The sequence below is a fragment of the Leuciscus leuciscus genome (assembly GCF_965113295.1).
Source record: "Leuciscus leuciscus genome assembly, chromosome: 3".
NCBI classification, from domain to species: domain Eukaryota; kingdom Metazoa; phylum Chordata; class Actinopteri; order Cypriniformes; family Leuciscidae; genus Leuciscus; species Leuciscus leuciscus.
Window position 1 is genome coordinate 41212291 of NC_138727.1, and position 23359 is coordinate 41235649.

The 23359-nt window shown below is 36.2% G+C and overlaps 1 protein-coding gene across 3 annotated transcripts; it reads left to right on the top strand.

Annotated features, from left to right (window-relative positions):
* dok7b (docking protein 7b) lies at positions 1 to 23359 on the top strand. 3 transcript variants are annotated; one of them, XM_082164851.1, is made up of 11 exons: positions 1 to 196; positions 321 to 366; positions 2319 to 2549; positions 7267 to 7467; positions 11401 to 11520; positions 15930 to 16037; positions 16840 to 17675; positions 20875 to 20944; positions 21336 to 21416; positions 21509 to 21655; positions 23086 to 23359. In XM_082164851.1, exons 1-11 carry the CDS (start codon positions 143 to 145, stop codon positions 23223 to 23225), a joined length of 2034 nt encoding a protein of 677 aa, XP_082020977.1. In that variant the 5' UTR covers positions 1 to 142; the 3' UTR covers positions 23226 to 23359. The 3 variants fall into 3 exon arrangements, with proteins under 3 accessions (XP_082020977.1, XP_082020978.1, XP_082020979.1); XM_082164852.1 differs by having other exon boundaries at positions 21339 to 21416; XM_082164853.1 differs by having other exon boundaries at positions 141 to 227.

Genomic DNA, 23359 nt, shown 5'->3' on the forward strand with positions numbered 1-23359 from the left:
TCTCCGTTTAGAGGGTGCATGTAAGAGTAATGTGGGTGAGAGAGTTTGTGCCTGTTGCAAACAGTTCTGGAGGTTATTTTGAAAGTGACCCCCTCACTCACTGCCGCGGACCGCACACAGCTGTCGGGAACCATGACACAAGATGACGGATACGGTTGTCGTAGAGGGACAAGTCAGACTCCGAGAGGGGAAAAAGGTGGTTAAAAGCAACGCAAACTACGTTTACGGTATCGTTTATTATTGTTGGACAACTTAAATCTTCGTTTGTTTGTCTTCACGAACACTACTTTGTTTGTTGTTTTGTTTCCCTGCGTTTACAGTGGAAAAACAGATGGGTGATTCTTCGGAAACCTTCGCCGGTAGCAGGTAAATCTTATCCTACTCGGAAAACATTTTACACCGCTGTTTAACAGTGTTGAGATTAGCTATTAAAATGCATTTAAACAGCTGTTTTGTTTCATAAACGTACTTTCTACGTAGCAAAAGCCTGACATAGCGCTGTCACGGTTGTTTTTTTCTCGTGACGGTATGTGAGGTATTGGCACGGTCGTTATGCGTGATATCGGAATGACTCTCGATGCACTTGTCACGATGTCGCAATTCATTCTGGCTCGAGCTGTTTTTGGACCAACAGCTACAAAGTGCACTTTAAAAGTGCAATGTCGTAAAAAATAAATAAAAATAAAATAATAATAATCGTGTTTGTAGTCGAGACCGGGGCTAGTTGTCACAAGAGCTGAATCACTAACGTTTGACTTTACAATCACATTAGTTAACTAGCCTACTACAAGACTTCTACAGCATTTATTACTCTAAATTAATGTTAATTTGTACATTTATTAATACATTATTAAAATCAAAAGTTGTGTTTGTTAACATTATTAATGCACTGTGAACTAACATGAAAAAACAATGAAGGACTGTATTTTTTCATGTTCATAGTCCATGTTGGTAATACTACATGAACTAATGTTAACTAATGAAACCTTATTGTAAAGTGTTACCAAATTTCCATACATAAATGCGTAAGGTACATCTCAAGGAGTGGTTTTGTATGTTGTTTTGAAATTTCTTGTGAATTCTGTACTGCAAACTAAAATCCAACCTACCACTACCATTATTTATTTATTTTTTTATATTTTTTTTGCCATAGTGTATGTTGATATTTTGGGTGTATGTTGACCTGTGTTTCAAATGTTAGAAATATATTAATGCCAAAATTTTATGGTCATAGGCAGCAGAATCTTGAGCGTATAGCCTATAGGCCTATATAGCCTATACACTTTAATTTTTCACTTTAATTTTTGCAGTTTTATCATTTTTACTTGAATTGCTTAAAATCTGTTGTTTAGTTCATTTTGTTATTATAGTGGCAGTTGAGATCATAATATTTTAATTAACTTTTTTCTTGGCCAATAATGGTAGAAATGTTCAAAGCTTTTTTAGTTCTCAGAACTTGAAGGTATTCTATGAAGGCGTCTATGCAGACATTGACTTAAAAATAAACCTCCCCTTATATATATTCCATGTCTGGCGTTAAAAATGTGACAAGTGGCCCCAGTCTCTCTTATGATTAGCATCAGCATTCACATTGCAAGCCAAGCACTTGCTTAACTTCTTTAGGTGAACTTGGCTAGCGGATAGGTCATTTTTGGATCTCTGCCGTCTGAAGTTGTCATTGTTTAATAGGTTAGTCTCCAGTTGCTTTCATGGATCACTGAGTCTTTTGATGTGTGTTATGACAGCTGCTCGAGTCCTCGCATACTTTTTTAGAAGTCTGGTGATGAAGTGGTTTGTTCTTTTGTACAGAAGCATAAAAACAAAACATCACCACATTCCAAACAACAAGTGCAGTCATCCTAGAGACAATAGCTTGATGCTGTCACACACACAACACTAGTCTATGGAAAGAGACAGTTTATATTTCATGGCCCAGTAACTGCGTCCCATGCATGTGTTACTTTCTCAGTAGTAATTCCTGATGATGATTATGCAAATGATAATATCAACTGCTGGAATTGTAATGCAGCACAGTATTGATATGAAAGAAAATGTAGACTTTTGATTGACTTAAAAGGATAGTAGCCTTCCTGTAATGATTTTATTTTACTTGAATGGTACATGGTACATTTATGGTAATGGTGCTTAATACTGCTTATACAATAACACTGAGTGATTTCATGTGCAGTGGTGTTTATATGAAACTCCAAGGTACCAAAAACACATGATATTATCATTGTAATGTTTGGCCGTATTTGTTAGTGTAAGATGCATTTCTGTTCTGATGTTTTATCAATTTGTAATCTTGACTGTCTCAGACTGCCTGTCCTTGCTGGTGTATAAGGAGCGTGGAGAGAAGAGTAAAGGACAGCGGGAGAGGAATCAGGCCACGCTGAGGGATATCTGTGGACTGGAGGCTCTTCAGGGGTTTGATGGAGTGAATTATGCGCTCAGTCTGCTGTGCCTGAGCCAGTCTGTCATGCTGGGCTTCGACAACAGAGTGACTCTTCTGGCCTGGGATGCTCGTATCCGCTACAGCCTTGGAGAGGGTGAGAAAAGAGCATGTGTGCATGTGTAGTGTCAGATGAAAAAGGGGATTTATTAAAATTCTGTCATTATTTACTCACCCACATGTTGTTCTAAACTCGCATGCTGTTATTTTTATGTGGAGCACAAATATATATATATATATATATATATATATATATATATATATTTTTTTTTTTTTGTTGGTAAAAATCATTCCACAGCCACACAATGACAGTTCAATGCTGTTATTTTTATGTGTATCACAAAGTAGAATTTTTTGTAAAAAATAATTTCACAGCCATACAATGACGATTCAAAGTAACTGAGGGCTGTCAAGCTCCCAGTATTTAACGAAAACAGCACCAAAACGGCTTCATACATCATATTCATAACAGTAGTCCAAAATGACTTGTTCACTTGTTGTATATATATATTGCAGTCAATTGTTTTATTTGTGATAATGCAATGAAACCAAATTGTGTGTAATTTTTGGCCAGGCTGACATACAAAATGATGAACATGTGCAAAAACAATGAGAACCAACAAAATATATAGACAGTGTATTATTTTTCCTGTGAGCTTTTTTTACTTATGCATTTTTTTTCTTTTCTGTAGCTTACCCCTTTTTCAGTTTAGTGTTTTTTTCTTCCCTAATAGTTAATAGTTAATAATAAAAAAATAAAATAAAAAAAAAGCCACATATTTTAATGGTTGATGGTTTGAAAAACCATTGTTAAACCCATCAGGTTAACTTGTAGGGTCATTCTTTTTTTTTTTTATATGGCGTTAGTGATGAAGTTCTTGACTTCAAATTGAAGGATTATATATATATATATATATATATATATATATATAGTTGTAGTCAGAATTAATGGCACCCCTGGTAAATATGATCAAAAATGGCTGTAAAAAATAAATGTGCATTGTTTATTCTTTTGATCTTTCATTCAAAAAATGTGCTAAATTCTAACTTTTCATTGATGTAAAATAATTGAAAGTGGGGGGTAAATCACATTATGAAATAAATGTTTTTCTCCAAAACATGTTGGCCACAATTACTGGCACCCCTGGAATTTTTTAAGATGAAAATATCTCTGAAGTATATTCCCATTAATATTTACTTTTTTTTTTTTTTTTTTTTTTAGCACACCAGGGTGACTAGGAACATGAAATTGTCTAGCTATGACTTCTTGTTTCAAAGGAGTTTAAATATGAGGTAACTCAATGGCCAAATTCCCTTAATCATCCATCCCAATGAGTAAAACCAAAGAATATAGTTCTGATGTGCATCAAAAGATTGTTGAGGTTCACAAAATAGAAAGTGGCTGTTAGAAAATAGCTAAAGAATTGAAAATCCCCATTTTGACCATCAGGGCAATAGTTAAGAAGTTCCAATCAACTAAAGATGTTACGAATCTGCCAGGAAGAGGACGTGTGTCTATATTGTCTTAATGCACGGTGAGGAGGAAAGTAAGACTTTCCGAGGAGAATTACAGAGATTACTTGAGTCTTGGGGTCAGAAAGCCTACCACACACCACATGTTGTTTGGGAGGGTTTCAAGAAAAATCGTCCTCGCTCCTCCAAAAACAAACTCCAGCATATTCAGTTGTCAGACACGACTGGAACTTCAAACGGCACAGGGTTCTGTGGTCAGATGAAACTAAAAAAAGAGCTTTTTGGCAGCAAACACACTAGATGGGTTTGGTGCACACAAGGATAAAAAGTACCCCATGTGTACAATTTAATATACCATTGGATCTTTAATGTTGTGGGCATATTTTTCTGCTGGAGGTCCTGGACTTCTTATTCAGATACATGGCATCGTGGATTCTATCAAATATCAACAGATAAAAAATCAAAACCTGACGGCTTCTGCTATAAATCTTATAATGGGCCGTGGTTGGATCTTTCATCAGGACAACGATCCAAAACAAACATCAAAATGAACACAAAAATGTGTTACGAAGCACAAAATGAAGCTTCTGCCATGACCGTCTCAGTTCCCTGACCTGATGAGTGAACTGAAGAGAAGAAGCGCCAACATGGAGCTGGGAATCTGAATGATCTGGAAAGATTCTGTAGGGAGGAATGGTCTCTGATCTCTTGTCAGATGTTCTCCAAAATCATCAGGAATTATAGGAGAAGACTCAGAGCTGTTATCTTGGCAAAAGGAGATTGCAAAAAGTATTTAATAAAAGGGTATCAATAATTGTGGCCAACGTGTTTTGGAGAAAAAAAACATTTATTTCATAATGACGCACGCACGCACGCACACACACACACTTTCAATTCTTTTACTTCAATGAGAGATTCGATTTTTACAAAAAAAATGTAATGAAAGATCAAAAGCATAAACAATGCAGATTTATTTTTTACAGCCATTTTTGACCATATTTACCAGGGGTGCCATTAATTCGGACCACAACTGTATATATATATTTCACATAATCACATAATTAATTTCACATATATATATATAGAAAATAGTTTTATGTAAATCCTCTGTCTTTAATTCTTAGTTTTTAATTTATCATCTATTTTATTGTTATTTCTAGCAAACATAGCTAAAGTTTGATCTCACTCAGGGCACTTTATGAGTCAAGACCGCTACTCGGTCTGTTAATCCCAGACACCCTCGAAAAACACGTACAGACACACACCTACACCCTGGATCTATTGCTTTCACACGTACACATACACTCTCAAGTCAGAGTGGTGTGACGTGCCCTTTGAGAAAGCAACCAAGTTATAATTGGGACCCCTGTGATGTGTGATACTCCGAGAGATCTAAAGTTTTTCTCGAATATGTGTTTGACAGAGTAACAAAAGCATATAGTATTTTATCCTAGACTTGTTTCAGATGACTTCAGGTTATTTCAAATCAAAGTTTCCATTTCCATATGCAGCTAAAGTGTTGAATGAAAGCTCTTGTTTGGCAGCTGTTATTCTGAATCCATGTGTCGTGTCCACTGTGATGCCTCCTTGATTTTCAGGTCGCATGTTTGTTTGATTGTTTGTCTTTAAGGCAGTCAGAATGATGATAGATGGAGTCTGGTGAAGCGGGGTGCTGATGTCTCATTCTGTTCTGTTACTCTTATCAGTTTCCTTCTAAACTGCTTTAACACACTGTGCTGTAGCAAGTTCCCTCACTTTGAATCATGACTGATGCATCAGTTACTTGAGACTGCCTTGCTTTGGTTGACCATAGATTGAGATGTGAGAGTATGTGTTGTATGGATAAATCTTATAATATAAAAGATATATAAATCTTTTGTGTGTGTTATATGTGACCAGGTGCACAATGGAATCGTAATTATGAAGTAAAAAGCATTAATCCCATCGCTGATGCAAGACACACACACACACACACACACACACACACACACACACACACACACACACACACACACACACACACACACACACACACACACACACACACACACACACACACACACACACACACACACACACACACACACACACACACACACACACACACACACACACACACACACACACACACACACACGCACACACACTGCTGCAAGCAAACTGTATCATTATGCATTATGCCCTCTTGGAATTTATTGATTACTTGTCTCTGTTAGGATAAATTGAGGTATTTTTCTTAATGATTTGGAGTCTATATTCACACCTGTGTTGCCTAATTAGATATATTGATCTTGAAATAAATGTACTCCAAATTTGTCTGTGCCTAAAAAAACAAACAAATAAAAATGCATCTGCAAATAAATATGATGATCCATTTGGGGTTCCCACAGTCATGGACTTGGTGGAAATATCAGGGAATTTTAAAATGATGTTTGCCATGCCTGAAAATGTCTTGGAAATGTATGTAATGTAAATATCCCATGACCTTTATGACCAAATATATTATAAATAAGACATCACTCTTGTGTAGAGTAAACATGCCATAGTATGGTTCGATTCGTTTGCGAATTGAGCTGTTGAGTAATAAAAAAATAAATTAATCTTAATGATTGATTGGCGGATTGAATCTGATTCAATAATATTCTAAAAAACATTTTTTATAAGTGTTCACATAAAAATTATGGAAATTGAATGGTCAAAGGGTATGGAAACCTTGTTCACTACTGACGCTTACTTCATTACTCAGTTCACTGTTGTTTAAATGTGTTTCTGATGGTTTACAATTTGAAGCTGTTAACTCTTGGTAGAAAGACAATTTGCTGAGAAGAATATCGGATGATGAGTCAAAATGCGGTATATGCTCCTTTAAAAAAATTAATTCAAGTAGTATATCATTTCAAAATATGGTTACACTTTATTTTAATGTGATGTAGTTAGATTGTGCTTACCCATAAGTACTGAGTAATATTAATTAACTACATGTACTTACTATAGAGTTACGGTTAGGGTTTGGTTTAGTGTTGGTTAATTAATTATGCATAATTTACTGTTTTTAATTACATAATTAAAACTTGCGTAATTATGCATAATGCATGTAACTTCGTCACCTTAAAACAAAATGTTACCCAAAATACAGAGATGTACTGTAGAAATTTACCAGTTTTTTTTATCTTTATATATTATACAATGGTAAGATTTTGGAATATTATGGAATGTACTTTGTCCTTATAGTTGATGGAATGAAATTAGGCCTTTCCCGAATGTCTCCAGAAGAACTGCTTTGCTTTGATGTGCTAATTTTAAAGTCATGCTCTCTGATAATAAACTTGTCTCTTTTTCAGTTCACAGGTTTAACGTCAATGTCCAGCCTGGCAGCAAACTAGAAAGTGGCCCCGCCTCGCTGCATTTGTGCAACAATTTGCTTGTCATCGCCAGAGACCTCCCTCCAACTGTCATCGGCCAATGGAAACTGTCGGACTTAAGGCGTTATGGCGCCGTTCCTAATGGATTTGTCTTTGAGGGAGGGACAAGATGTGGCTACTGTAAGTTCATGTTCTTTTCCTTATTCAGTGCTATTCTTGAATATATGTTTGTCAAATTGCTCATTTGACACTTGATCTTTTTGAGATGCAAATGGTTTCTTGAACATCTCTTTTATTTTGTTTTGGTAGAACACTGCATTTTACTCAATGAGATGAATCACATGATAATTGAGTTGAACGTGTGGTTTGTTCTTGTACCTCTGCCTCTTTTTTTACTCAGTGATGCTCTCTGCGGTGGAAGTAGCACAGAGGTGTTTGCCAATAGTAAATGTGAAAATCAGATAACCTCACAGTCACACTTTAGTCTCTCTGTCTCTCTCTCTCCCTCCCTCTCTCACTCATTTTCTCACTCCCCCCCATACTTACAGAATCAGTACACATTACTTTTGTGCACCCACACAGATTGTGGTAATGTGTGATATGCTCCAGTGTAAGATGTTGCGTTAGCACCAGTGAAACCCACCAGCTGCCTCTCTGGCAAATCCAACTGCAGCTGTTCTGTGGCTTCAGCAGCTTTAATGCTCCATCTTATATGAAACTTCCTTACAACGGGTCAACGACAGCCATGTTGTCACAACACAAAAGGGGTTTTATTGCAATCATATTCAGGATAATTAATTTTTCACTTGAAAAGGTGTTCAGGATATTTGTTAGACGCTGTTTTAATGCACTATGCTGGGAACTCTGGGCATTTTTATGTGTTTAGGCGGTGGGGCGGCATGTGAAAGGTCTCCTGCCAAGTGGAAGAACTTGAGGGGGCAGGGGTGCTCACATTGGACACCAGACTCTCATTGCTGTTGTAGTACATTAGTACAACATTAGTCGTGTCTTGGACTGCATGGAAACTGCACATGTAGAACTTCACAAAAAGCTCTTTATCACAAAAATAACTCCTTTATTTAGAAACTAAAAAAGTGATTTCCAGCCTAAGAAAATTGACATCTTTAACCTTTATTAAAAAAATTGGTTAAAGAAGCATATTGCGTAGTTGTGCTTTGAGTCGGTTGTTTTATTTGTAATGCAATGAAACAAGCTAAATTGTGCGGACATCATTTTTGGCCAGGCTGTCACACAAAGAAATTATAAACACGTGCAAAAACAAGAGAAAACCAATTATTTAATATTATATTTAATATTATATTTAATAATTTAAATATTAATATATATTTTTGTATTATTCTTATTTAAAATATATCTTAAATGTTAAATACTTTTAGATTTGTTTTAACACATTTGACCATATTTAAATAAAATTAATTTTGCAAATGTTCCTTCAAAATCAGTGCAGAAAATGCAAATCAATAGAGCTGCAGATGATCTCTGGGCTTAGACATCCGCACAAAAAGAGCTTGTTCAATTCGACTGAATTTGAATCTTCATTACAACCACTACTGCCACCTCATGCATTCTGAAAATGTATGTAAATCCATGAAAACATACAAGGAAATAGATACTAAGACAGCCAAGTTTACATTTAGATGCATATAGTGAAATAATTACCTTGTCTGGAGCTTGTGTCTGTTAGCCAGTGCTTTATCTCATTATAGTTTGACAACCATGAGCTCCGATTGGTCTCTGCCACACAGAGGTCATGTCCCTCCCACTCCCATTAGTGTAATTCAGCGGTTGGCTGCTCGGGGACAGAGTGAATTAAATTGAAAATATGGCCTTGTTGCTGTCTCTAGCGCAATTCAATGTCACAGGCCACACGCCGTGACAAAACACATACTGGCAGTGCAATTAGTGAGCATGTCAGCAGTCTCATTCGATTTCAGAGACTGAACAGATGTGAGTTTATTCACTGGTTTAGTTTGTCAACAGACTTAGAAAAATTGTAACCTAAATTGAAACTGACAATGCAATTCTAATTACATGATTCTGCAAGTGTTTGATCTTAAAGTGCCCCTATTATGGATGTTTAAAAAATGACCTTTCATGTAGTGTGTAACATAGCTCTAAGTGAATGTAAACATCCTGCAAAGTTTTAATTCTCAAAGTTCACCTTATATAAAGTTATTGTCTTTCAAAAGTAAGAGTCGACTGAGTCAATTAAATTAATCGTTTTTTTCAAACGAGTCATAATCCGTTTCGTTGTGACGTCGAGACGAAACATTAGCATATTGCGTGGGCAGAGACCAGGGAAAACTTGAACCCCCTCAAACCAACAGTTGATTCCTGTGGATGCTGGATGGCATCATGTCGAGAAGACGGCGCTGTGCTCTACAATGTGAAGGTAAAGCCAGTTTCTTTTCACTGCCCAAGGACGAGCATGTGAAGAATCAGTGGTTAAAATTCATCTTTACCACGATACCACAGCAGTATAATCCTAAACTTTTGCTGTGTTCCCTTTATTTTACTGAAGACTGCTTCTCAAATCTCGGAGTTCAATGCAGGATTCGCAAAACGCTTGCTCTTGAAAGTTGGTGTTCAAAATACTTCGTTTTGAGTTTTATATTGTGTAGGTCTCCTGCTAACTGGTTAACTCACATTATTACTGTCTTACTGAAATACTTCTGCTAATCAGCTGTGGGCCACTATTACCTAAAACTGTGTCTATTAATGCAGATTGTCTGTCGTTCTCACTACTTTGAGTAAAGATTAAGCATGGAGCAAGATTTGTTTTACCAACGTTTATGTTACAGTCATTCACGCTAGAGCTCGGCTAATGTATGCACTGTTATTGATACAGTTTCCACATGTTCACCGCAATAAATTAGTGCAATATTGGTACTTTAATCCCCCCCAAAAAATCACCACTAATACTACTTACATTTCATTCGTAATGTTGGAAACGTAAGTTCAACCGCATTGCATTGTGGGATATAGTACTCTATTGTATACTGCACATGTTAGCAGAGTCATCTGGGTATTTTCATAATCAAAAAATGTCTATAGTTTAGCAAAAGCAGGTTTAGGCCTGTTTTATTCTCAAAATGTGGGCAAGGTAAGTAAATATCCACAGATTTGGCCACATGTCTTAAGTATTAATAGCCTAGCAGTGTGTTTATGAATTATGAAACCAAGTGCTAAGGGTGTTATGGTTATTTTTGTAATGGACTGTCACTCCTATACCGTCTCCACAGTGATGCTCAGGGATTTGACAGGACTATATTTGCCTTCATGAAAGACCGCCTAAGTCTCTTTCCTAAGCATGTTCTACAAAGAAAAACAGTCATAATCTGACTGCGGATGAATCATTAATGCATCTTGTCACAAATAAGGTCTTTGTTAGCCCAGTTTTCCCATTATACTCGAAGCCTTAAGGCTCTTTAATAGCTAGTTTTTCAGTAACATTCAGCTGTGCTTTTGCCAGCTCTTATTTAGTTTGAAAGGTGTTTCCGGCTTTGCAGATGCTATTGACATGTGTATGGGGGAGGTGTGGGCACCGAAGCGGATTTTCTTGGTACACAATCCACTTATTTCATAAATTATAATTATGCTAAAGTGCAAAAATAAACTTTAGTTTTATAACACTGTTTCTTTCTTTTTTTTTCCCGTTTCAAAAGCTGTGGACCTATCAGATATATAACTTCCATGCATTTGGCTCATTGAGAAAACATCACTGTCTTCAATTAGCCTTTACTTGAAGACAGTTACTTTAATTTATAGACTTTGTATGCCTGATGAATTTATTTGAATGATGTATGAACTCGTATAGTTTTTCTTGGTTCCATTGGGTTGGATTGGTCTATATAATTCATTTATTCTGAATCAGTGAAATGTCAATGTTCTCGTTTGCTCAGAGGAATGACTTGATGCTCCCTCATTTGTTGTAATCTTGTGACTGCTATTATGGTCATTACTGAAACTAATTTTCTATTTAATGCTATGGGAAATTAATATCAATTTGAATTCGAAATGGTGCATTACGTCTTTTGAATAAAACGGGCTCAAGACATTAAGAAGCTATTTCTTTTCTCTCTGTCTCCGTAGGGGCTGGTGTTTTCTTTCTTGCATGTGCAGAAGGAGAACAGATCAGTTTTTTGTTCGATTGCATCGTGCGTGGCATATCACCAAGCAGGGGGCCGTTTGGACTGCGCCCAGTCCTGCCAGGTGAGTTCATACTTGTGGAGGTGTGTGATGTAAGATCTCAGATCCGAGATTTCAAAGTTACTAATGTTGGCTTCATTAGCTTGCTGTATGTGAGCTGTCAGCTACGTGTGCATATCTGTGTCTAAGCTCTATGTATGATTGATATGTGGTGTCAAGTTTCCTTCTCTCCCTCTTTATTTCTCCCAGCACCCTCATGTTCTGCTCAGAATGGCTGCTGATTTTTTGTTTGGAGTCCCAGAGACTCCAATTATGTAAATGTAAATAATAATAATACTAATTTTTAAATTAGCCTTTTATATTCCCTCCAATTCAATTTAATAGATTCCTCTGATCGAATCAAAATCTAGTAGGCAGATATTTTTGAAGCTGCATCCCTCTGTTTTGCCACACAGTAGGGATGTACTGCTCGGAAATGTGAAAGATAAACAACATTTAAATAATGAGTCAATGCATCATCAATCCTTCTTCCAGCATGTGATTTTGTCTTAGCCTGATTGACTGTTATAAGCCTATTATAAGTGTTTATATTTTAGGCATACATACTCGCCGGTGCGTGTCTCGTCATATCCTTAACACTAGAAGTGCCATGGCGGTCATTTTGACCGTTTTGAATTTTATATCTGCAATAACTTTGTTGAAAAAATAAATAAAATCCTGCCAGTACCTGACTTTTCCTAAAAGTGTCTGTATTTTCATTTAAAATGTTTTTCATATAAATTGCACATAATGCAAAAAAAACAAATGAACATATTTACCTATTTCGGCCATAGACGGTCATATTGACCGCACTGAATTTCGCGGTATTATTATAGGCTATACCAATATACACAACAATAAAATGTGGTAAAAATACACAAAACATATTCAACAACAAATAATTTAAATGTAATGATATTCAGAACAGAACAAGAATGAAAAAATAACTATAAACAAGCCAAAATGAAATACTTTATAAGCGAAAGTGAAAGTAAGCGGCGTTAGGCTCACGTAATTCTCTAATTAGAATCAAAATGTTTCAACATTTGCGATGTATTTGGATGGTAAACTATTTTAAACTAAACTACTTTATTATAGGCTTTGTACTTCACTCACGTTCCAATATCGACGGAAAAAATCATCCTCTTCACACGTGCAAAATGGTACGAATTGTACGAGGCTATACTGACTATATAAACAGAGCAGTGGAATTTTTATATGTTAGGTTGACTATTTTATTATGGCTATAATGAACAGGCTGCAATGTCAAGACTGCAATGCTGTAATATGGTGTGTGTGTGTGTGTGTGTGTGTGTGTGTGTGTGTGTGTGTGTGTGTGTGTGTGTGTGTGTGTGTGTGTGTGTGTGTGTGTGTGTGTGTGTGTGTGTGTCGGCGGGCGCGATCGAACAGTGGAAACATGAAAACATAGGCTACTCCGTTATTTTGTTCAGGACATCTACAGATATTATTTATAAATGTATAATTAAACTCGTTTAAATGTACAGTTTGGTGTTGTTTTGTTTTTAAAATATATCCTAATACAATAAATGCATTAATCTCTCAATTGGGTATGTATCATTAAAGATATAGAGTTTGGAATCTAGCGGTCAAAATGACCGCTCGCGGCAGTTCTAGTAGTTATGGAATTCTGGCACTTCTAGTGTTAAGTAGAGAAAAGTTATTACTTTGACTCGTGTATGGTGTGGGAGTGGGTTAGTTGTCACAACGAGCGGGAAAGGTTGACATAAATCTCCAACCTCTGGGGAATCACCTGAACAGAGGAGAGTCTGCTGGCAAAAGAGAGCTCGTAATAAAACAAGAATCAACATTGACTTGGCTTTTCAGAGATGGCGAGAACTGAGGGATTTGAAATGTTGTAAAAGCGATGTGGAGATGACGTTTTTATTACTCAACAGGCAAGTAAGGTATTTTACTGAACAGATACATTGTCACATGTAGTTCATTGTAAAGCATTATCTAATGTGAAGGGTCATTTCATGATGGTTGTTACAGCGCTGTGCTGGAATGTATTTTCAAGGAAGTACACTGTCTGGGTATAGCTACGGTAACGTCTTCAGCTAGTCAGCTTGAGATCCTTTCCATCTAAACTGGTTATATCTTAAGCCTAGTAGTGAATGTTTAATGAGCAGTAGGATAATTTAGCTATTTTTTATATTCTATTCATCCGCAAAATGCATGTAGTTTTGTTGTTTAACTGCTAGAGGGCCTGAAGTTACATAGTGTAACTTTAAAATAAACAATAAGCATAACTGTTCTGATACATAATTTTATTATGTAAAAATTCATTGCATTTTTAATGTTTTCAAATTGGATTTTCTCAGATCCCTAAAGTAAGAAATGCCATATTTTTCACGTGACATGCCATTTGAAATGTGTTATCAAGTTGAAAATTAGTTAATAATCAGTTCTCATAAGATTATTTAAAGGTCAACTCGACAACCCCAAACAGTACATAAGAGTTAAAGTCCCCCTGTAGTCAATAATAGCCCCGCCTCCACTCACTCATACCAGCTCAGAGATCCACTCGTTGATGATCACACATTGACGTGATTGGTTACAAGGTAGTTTGAGACGTCAGACACACCAGCGATTTCAAACCGCGTTTTTGGTTCACTGCAGTTTTAAGGAGAAAATACTCAACAAAGGTGTTGACTTATGATCTAGCAGTAACAGGGGTCTGTAGTCAATCATATTCATTAAGTTTAATGAACTTTAATGAGTCTTGCTTTGTAATGGCAATCGCTTTTTAAATCCAACCACTCAATGGCTCCACCTTGACAGAGGGTAATAATATCTATGTGGTACATATCTTTTTAATGGAACCTTACATGACTTCCCAGATACTGAATTATTGTCCTAAAAATCAATGTAAGATTCACATTTAGTTTATTGATTGGTCCTAGATAGATTTAACATGTAAGCATAAAATGATATTAACTTGACACATCATTTTATAGATCAAACCGCCACACTGAACGCACAGAGAATCACTGAATTGAGCTGCTGAGCCAGTGATATTGAGATAAAATGATAAGGTCTAGTGGAAAGGTTGCATGCTGTCATGAGTGTGTAAACAGAATCCTGTGGAACGCTGACACACGGTCAGTAACATAAAATATATTGATATGAAGTGGCTTAAAGCTTTTCTGTGGTTCATAGCTAAAATTAGCACAGCCATAGTTAAAATGGTTCTCTACATACATAGTCATAGAGCTTGTAGACCAGTTCAAACCACACAAAGATTGATCTGCGAAGCACTAATATTATGCCCGGGCTGCTCCAGGGCCATTTCTTGTAATAAATGTACTATGTTCGTATGTTGCTTTAAGGGAAAAGCATGTGCTAAATGACTACATATTTACATAGACCCATTTACAGAGGTGATCTATGCTCTGTGGACATATTTTGACAGGTGTTATTATTTCCCCCTTCAATACATTGATGTTGTGTACCATAGCCTTAAAAATATGATTATTCAAAATTGCTAAACATATTTTTGGTATTTCTCTGTGGACCAACCACAGAGACAACACAATCATTTTCAGCCCGATTGTTGTATGATGCATTTTTGATGATGATGATGATGATGATGATGATGATGATGATGATAGCTTGCTTGCTTGTAATCACGGCGAAAACTTTTTCCAGTATTATTTCTCCCAATTTCTTTGATTGTTGTATGAAAGTATAAAGGTATAAATCAAAAGCCTTAAAGTTTGTTTACTTCGATGTTTATGACAGCACATTCTCTTAATTCTCAGATTTATGATTTATGCACATTGCATTAATTTCTTGCCTGTCATCCCTCATACTGAGACGTCAGAGCAGTTGTTCTAGCTGTCATTAAGTGTCATTAATTATGTGCACGTGATGTATTTTAACCTTTGACATTCAATAAAGGTTGAGTTCAGATTGCCAGTGATAAATAAGGGCTACAGGGTATTGCCAAGGCACTCTTCTTTTTCAGCATTTCACTTTATTCCGTATTCTTCAGAAGAATTTCACAGAGCAGATCAATTGTACAATGACAAGCCTCTTTAAATATGCAAAAAGCAAATGCTCTTTCAGCTTTCTAACCTACTGCCATATTCAAAAGGAGGTCTCAAAGCTTCCCGTGTGTGTGTGTGTGTGTGTGCGTGTGCGTGCGCATAAGTGCTTGTGTGAGAGATTATGTCTGTAATGTACCAGTAGAAACTGATAAATGTGGCCAGTGGCTCCAGTAATTCTCCCAGCAGAGACTGTGATACAACAGTGATGGATTATATGTGACTTAATGCTCAGAGACAAATCAGTGCTGTCTGGTGCATGTTTGTGTTTCGTTTGTTTGATCATAAGGATATATGTTGTTACATGTGTGTATGAATGATGAATGTTCACTGTATTGGTTTAATTAAAATGTAATGTTTCCATAGACCCCAACGCTAACCCTTCATCTATAGAAGACAGGATTAGCCAGGAGGCCAGTGAGCTTGAGAAACGACTCAGTATGCTGTCGATTTGCAGCCACCACAGCATGGCAGGTGATTCAAAAAGCCATACACAAAAATAAACACACATAGGAGGCTTATTTTATTTAAAATAAGGTTTTTGTAAATAATAGTTCACCCAAAAATGAAAAATCAGTTGTTGTTTTTTAATTATTCAATATTTTAGTGGATCACAAAAGGATAATTTTTGAAGAATAGTTTACATAGTTCATTTCCATACAGCAACAGTTCATAGTGTCTGTCACACTCCAAAAAAGACCATAAAAGCACTATAAAAGGATCATAAAAGCCTTCACATAAAAGTCGCTCAATTGCTTTGTGTGGGAAAAAGACAGAAATTGAAGCTCTTATTTGTTATTATTGTTATTACATGGCAGATGGCAAGGTTTTGTAAGGGATAATGTACAAACTAAATCGTGCAACTTCATTCTGAAGGGATTTATTTTGTGATATTTACCGACTGACTTTATACTATGAAACGTACAGTATAGATTTCTTTATCTATAAATATAGAACAAGAAATATTGATTTGATTTTAAATTATTCTATCATGTAAGAAGATGGCGAGCACAAAGTGATACAAAAAGCCTGAAACTAGCGGTTTTGGTTGTCAGGTCCAACATATTATTTATTTATTGTACAAAAATACATGAAATACCAATGAAAAACATGTAAAGATTCTTCAAAAATTCTTCTGTGTTGCACCAAAAGAATAACTGAACATCACAAAGTCAAAATTAGTTTTTGTGTCACTCCGTTTTTGAAATGCATGCACAATGCTAACATTCCAGGCAAACATTTGTTAATCCACTCTCTCTTTGTCATAATTTGTCAGCCTCCACCTTCAGTTACGGCGCCTCCTTGGCAGGAGATGATCGGAGCATCTCCAGCTCCTCCTCAGAGACCAGTCATTCTGATAACAGCCTGGGCAGCCGCCTGGCGATATGGCCTGAGCCAGTCAGACACCCCACTCCCATTGAACCACCATCATCATCTCCACTGTTAGCGGTTGCAGGATCTAAGAGTACAGCCTGTTCTGTCAGCACGTCCAGTGACGAGCGTCTATATGGAGTAATGTTGGGAGGGCTTCGGCCCCCATCCAAGCCACCTAATCCTAGAGGCCTTCAAGAGGCGGGACGGCAGAGCTCAACAGACAGCGGCATCGCCACCGGAAGCCACTCCTCGTATTCTGGAAGCTTCTCCTCCTACACTGGTAGCGTGGATATTGGGCATGGAGAGACTGATGAGTTTGGATCCTTAACAAGCCTCCCTCAGAACCCTAATTCAAACTCAATCTCCCTTCTCAACACTCCATTACGGGCAATTCCCCTGATTCGTGAGCACAAACCCTGTGTGTGCCCACTCAAAGAGTCTGCTCAAATGCAGGCCATCATGTACCAGGTACCCAGACCACCTCTGCAGCATTACGACATCCCTCGCAGGCTCCCACTACAACAATCCTCCAGTCAGGAACAGTTTTTGACTGCTGTAGCCCAGGAACGTGGGCCAGAATATGTCGCTCTGGGACCAGAGGGCGTACCTGCAGATGCCACCCCCAAACAAACTGTTCAATGGAGGTTCAACTGTTTTGGTGAAGGAGTAGCGCCCCCTGAAGGCTCCACCGCATCACAATTACAGCCCGCCATCTGTCCTGACTGTGGGGGAGGAAAGGTAACAAGATATGTTTTCTTGTTGATTTTTTGCTTTTTGTGTCTTTCTGTGAGTAGTTTTTTACTGGTATTTTTTTTTTAAATATCAGAACTGAATGACATTAGGTTTCATTAACAGGTCTCGCACATATTTTCTTTGCGTGAAATGCCATACTAAAATGATCCGACAGGTTCCTGCTGACAGAATATCTGACTCCTATGAGCTTATTCTTTTTAGTGAATCAAAAATCATAAAGCTCAGCAGTCAGTGTAATCTGTAGTCTGTCAGTTCTTTGTTGTGAATCAATAACATAAATTGCAAACAGTAGTCAGAATTCAGAACAAATGAGTATTTAGTTATTTTTAGTGAATGAAACGCATATAGCATACAACTTACGGTGAGACTACAGTTGACAACAGTTAAAGATACACATACATTTCTCAGAGTTTTTTTTATTTTTTAGTACGCTTTAAAAAAAACAAACAAAAAAAAACTGAATTCTCTTATGCTCAACAAGGCTGCATTTATTTGATAAAAAAAATACAACAAAATGAGTAACATTGTGAAATAATATTATTACAATAAAAAATTACTTATTTTAGAACCGTTTTCTATTTGAATATATTGTAATTTATTCCCGAGATGGCAAAGCTGAATTTTCTCATACAAAGAAAATTAACAACAGCTGACAAGCTCCACTCAAGATGTCACTCTTAGTTAAAAAGTTAATGATCAATCACCTAATCAGAAAACATCCTCATCAAATTGGCACATTTTACCCATTTCTACGCCATAAAGAATTAAGTCATCGAAAAACAAGATCATATCTCCCATTTAAAAAACAACAACAACAGATTCATACAATAAGCAATATCACAGAAACTAAGACAAAGGTCCTCATTCATACCTTTTGGAAACTTTTCAAATAAAACAAATCCAGAAAGCCTCTCGTTTTTTCCTAATAAAATCAATGTTACCTCCTCTTGTACTGTGTTTTATCTTTTCAATACCAAGGAAGAAAAAATATGGTTACTCTCACAAAAATGTATTGCAACAGGACTTTTTAGATGTTTTCTGTTGTGTTACACTTCTATGTTCTGTTATCCTCTCTTTAAACGAATTAGATATTTCACCACCATACATTTTATTACATGGACATTAAATAATATAGATCACATATTTTGTCTTATATGTAATAAAACTCTTGATAAATATAGGACTCTTATTTTCAGGATAAGAAAACGTGAAAACATTTTGTAAATTGACAATTAATACAATAACCACATTTTGAGCACAATTTTTAACACAACTTACAGAGAGAATTTCTAGTTTTGTAGATCATCATATTAAAGAATTTGTCCCTAAACAGCCATATTTTATTAAGGATAGTACAATTTTTTTTTTTAATTGTTTCAGAAACGTTTCCCACCCCAGAGGTACTGTTATGTACATTTGATATAGAATCATTATATACTAACATTGATCATCAGTTAGAATATTAGAATATTATTTAAATATGCGGAAACAAATATACCTTCTACCACATTTTTTGTTAATTTGGCCACTTTTCTGTTAAAAAATTATAATAGATTTTTAAGTGGTATTTCTTATCTTCAATGTGCAATAAAATGGTTTGAGTGTCTTTTTGTAGGTAAATTGGAAGAAATTATATTATATGAAGCCCAAAGTAATACTTTTTTTTCATCTATTATTTCTTGGAAACGTTATCAATGTTGAAAACAGTTGTGCTGCTTGAAATATAAACTTTTGTAATATAAATGCAATTAACTGTTACTTTTAATTAATTTAATGTACCCTTGCTGATATCCTTAACATCAGTGTATGTTACTGCATTTTTGTTTGTTTTGCATATATATATATATACACAAACACACCTTTTGCAAAAGTGTTACAATGGAATTGCCAAACACATCAACGTGCATGCAAACTATATAGGCTATATTTGCATATTCATGGCTCCGTGTGTACTAAATGAAGCAAGGGTGTAGAGTTACATTCAAGCTATTTTTAATGCATGAAGAATTTTTTTCCACAGGATAAAACGTTTAAATATGTCATTTTGGTGATCAAAGATTAGTTTTAAGGGATACAATTATTGACTACAGGTGGACTTTAAACCAGATAACTGCTCAGCTATCGGAGTCTAAATGCATCGTTTGTCAAAGTATGCAGACAAACTGTTCTCTAGATTTGGACTAAAACTTTACCAACAAAATCAGACTTCTGCAACAGATCGGGGCGGTGTTGATTGAGCATCAGTCTTTCGTTACGCACTCCTCTAATCATGGAATCTAGCGTTCCAGCACAAATCTGAAGACTGTTCCCAGCCGTCTGTGTCTCTGAATCATGCTCAGCCATCACTGCCAGGGGAGGCAGAACAAGTTTGCAGAGTGAATTTAAATGCATTTGTCATCTCGCCACATGCTTCGGGTTGATCTGAGAATGCAATAATAAGCTATAAAAACAGCTTGCTTTGACCAAACAGTGAAAAAAAAATGTTTTTCAGGGAAATCAATATTTCACACTGAAAAGCATTCCATTCTCAGTATTGTTGCCCACAGCATTCAATACTTTTGTACAATAGTGGCAACATTTCAGATGCTTATTTTAACCGCAAGCATGTCTTTAGGCTTTTACCAGATATAGGTGTAGTCAGCTTTTGCTCTTTGTAAAAATTTTATTTAAAGCTATAAATAAGCGGTTAGTTGTCAGAAAAATGGTCTGATATTCTGTTTTCATATATTTCCACAAAGTTTATTTCAATGATTTTGCTCACACTTTATATAAGGTGTCTTTAACTTCTATGTATTTACTTAAAAAAAAATGTTAGGCACAATGCACTTATTGTGTTCATTTTGTATTGTAGAACACATTTGCTGCTATTGAAGTGGGATACGGGTAAGGTTAGGGACAGGTTTGGTGGTATGGGTAGGTTTAAGGGTGGGTTAAGGAGTAAGGGAAGGGTCTACAGGGTAATTATAGATGTAGTTACATGCAGGAATCTTTTTTTATCTAAAAACATATATACTGCATCAAATGATTAATTTAAATGCTAGTACAGTAAAGTGGGTCAGATTTTGAAACATTTTGGTGATGTGTAGCTGCAGAAGCAGCGTCAGTCAATTAAAAGAATAAATACAGCGTTAAACAAGTCTACTGCTGCTTTGGGGTTTCTGAATCACTTTTATGTTTCTCGTAGGTGGAGGAGAAGAGCAGGTGTGAGATCAGAAGCAGTTCTGAGCAGCAGAATACTTTTCATGAGACTGACGGTGAGCATCATAGTTATCTAGTTTTGAAATGATAATAATATAATACAGAGTCCCTCAATCAGGTAAACAATACTTGGATGTCATTTCAACAGGAATTGCATCAGTAATGCCTCTTTCATCCCTAAATTCAAGCAGACTTTCTTGTCTGTATCGACTGGTAAAGCAATTCTAGTCTCGGCATCGACATGTTGCTAAACACAGTAGCCATGAGGAAAAATTGCGATGCTTTGTTGTCACTGGATATCTGATGTTTGTGTGTAATATGCCATGTCAGATTGTTTTCAGCTGATTACATTTACAATTGAATGATTTGGAGCATACATCTGAGTGTATTGTGATTCTGAATGAATGGCTTACTTGTGATTTATTCTTGGGGGTTCGTCTTGCTCAGCAGATCCAAAAGGCAATTATGAGCAGATGGCATTCATGACCGATGCATCCAGGTGGCCACAGTTCAGAGCCGGAGAGTATGGTAATTGAGATGCCCCTTCTTATATATCACCACCTGATCACAGCATTTCATTCGCTTGATTTCATTGGTAACTGTTGTGTCTTGTCTTACAGGACAGACAGGACTGACAGTTATTGACAAACTTCAAGGTGATTCCATTAACTATGTGAATATCCCCATCAGTCCAACGTCTAAACGACAGCTACACTATATGGAGTTGGATCTGCAGGACCGTCCAGAGTCAAGCCACACCGTCAGAGGTACACTGTGTTCCTTCCATATTCACTACTCATTTTTTATCCTTCAATTACATGCCTTCCAACCTAGTGCTCATTTTTTTATTCCTTACCTTTACAATATACATTCTACTGTTCAGAAGTTTAGGGCTTTAAGATCATTATTTTATGTTTTCAAAAGAAGTCTCTTATTCTCAAAGGCTATATTTATTTGAGAACTGGAAAATTGTGAAATATTATTACAATTAAAAATAATTGTTATCGGTTTTAATATATTTAAAAATGTAATTATTCCTGTGATGATAAAGCAGAATTTTCTTCAGTGCCACATGATCCTTCTAAAATCATTCTAATATGCTGATTTGGAGCTTAAGTGACATCTTTTTAATTATTATTATCAATATTTTTTGTGGAAACTGTAATAATTGTTTTTCAGGATTCATCAAACAGCATTTATTTGAAATAGAAATGTTTTGTAATATCATACGTCATGTCTTTACTATCACTTTAATTTGCTGCATAATTTCTGAATTTGTCACACAAAAAATCATACTGACCCCAAACTTTTGGACAATTTAATAAATTGTTGATATCTGTGGTTCTGTCTATTTTGGGCATGAAAACAAATGACTATCCAGCTGTGTTGAGATTTATTTTTAAATGTTAAGCAGTGGCTGGTTGCATAAAATGCTAAGGACTTTTACAAATTAGTCATCTAACAAAAAAAATCGATTACATAAAAAAACTTAGACTTGGTTGAAAAAAGAAAAGACCAGTGTTTCTTGCGTCACAAACTACCTTGTAACCAATCACGTCAATGTGCGGGCGGGCTTTAGCATATCATTAACTGCTGAGAAGCAGTGGAGTCTCAAGAGAACCCACGTTATCCCAGTATATTTTTCTGTTGATATGAAAAATCGGGTACATCTAGCAATATAGCTGGTGAATTATGTATATATTACGATATTAGGATGAACTATATGCCTTTCTCCACTGACGTTCTGAGTTGTTGAAAGCGTTTGTAAGGATACTGATTGCTAGAAGGCAGCGGTCTGACTCTGAGATGGCGAACGGGAACATGGTTTGTGTAACATTAGCAAACACACTATTAGTAGTCAAACAAAAGGTTTATCATATTAATTACCAGAGAACGATACATTGAACACATTACCATTCTGATACATCGAGTTATAGACGAGCTTATTAGAGTGAGTGGAGGCGGGGCTCATTTGCATATTCTTGGATCTGTGTATACTAAATGAAGCAAGGGTGTAGAGTTGCATTGAAGCTATTTCAAGTCATTAATATGCTTTTTTGGTGATTTTTATTTTAGGACTTTAAGACAGCTTTAATATAAAGGCTAAGTTTATGCAACTGGCCACAGATATCAGAAGCTTGCACCTTTAAAAAGTTGTTAATAAATCCTTTTTTTTTTTTTTTGCGTTTGTGATCAGTGGCCGGCTCCAGCACTAAATACGCCCACATTGACATCACTGCTACTGAGACAGCACAGAGGGTGGGAGCCCAGCATGCACAGGGCCGAGAGGAGAGACTACAGGAACTAGAACAGAAAAGGAGAGGAACGCTCACCTGAACATGTAATCAAAGTGGAGTTTAAATGCCTGAGATCACACTGAAACTTTTTCTTCTTCAGTTAAACCTGGATATAGTTATGTCACAATTGTGAGCAAATTTGTGAAATTAACTTTTTAAATTTCTTGCATCCAC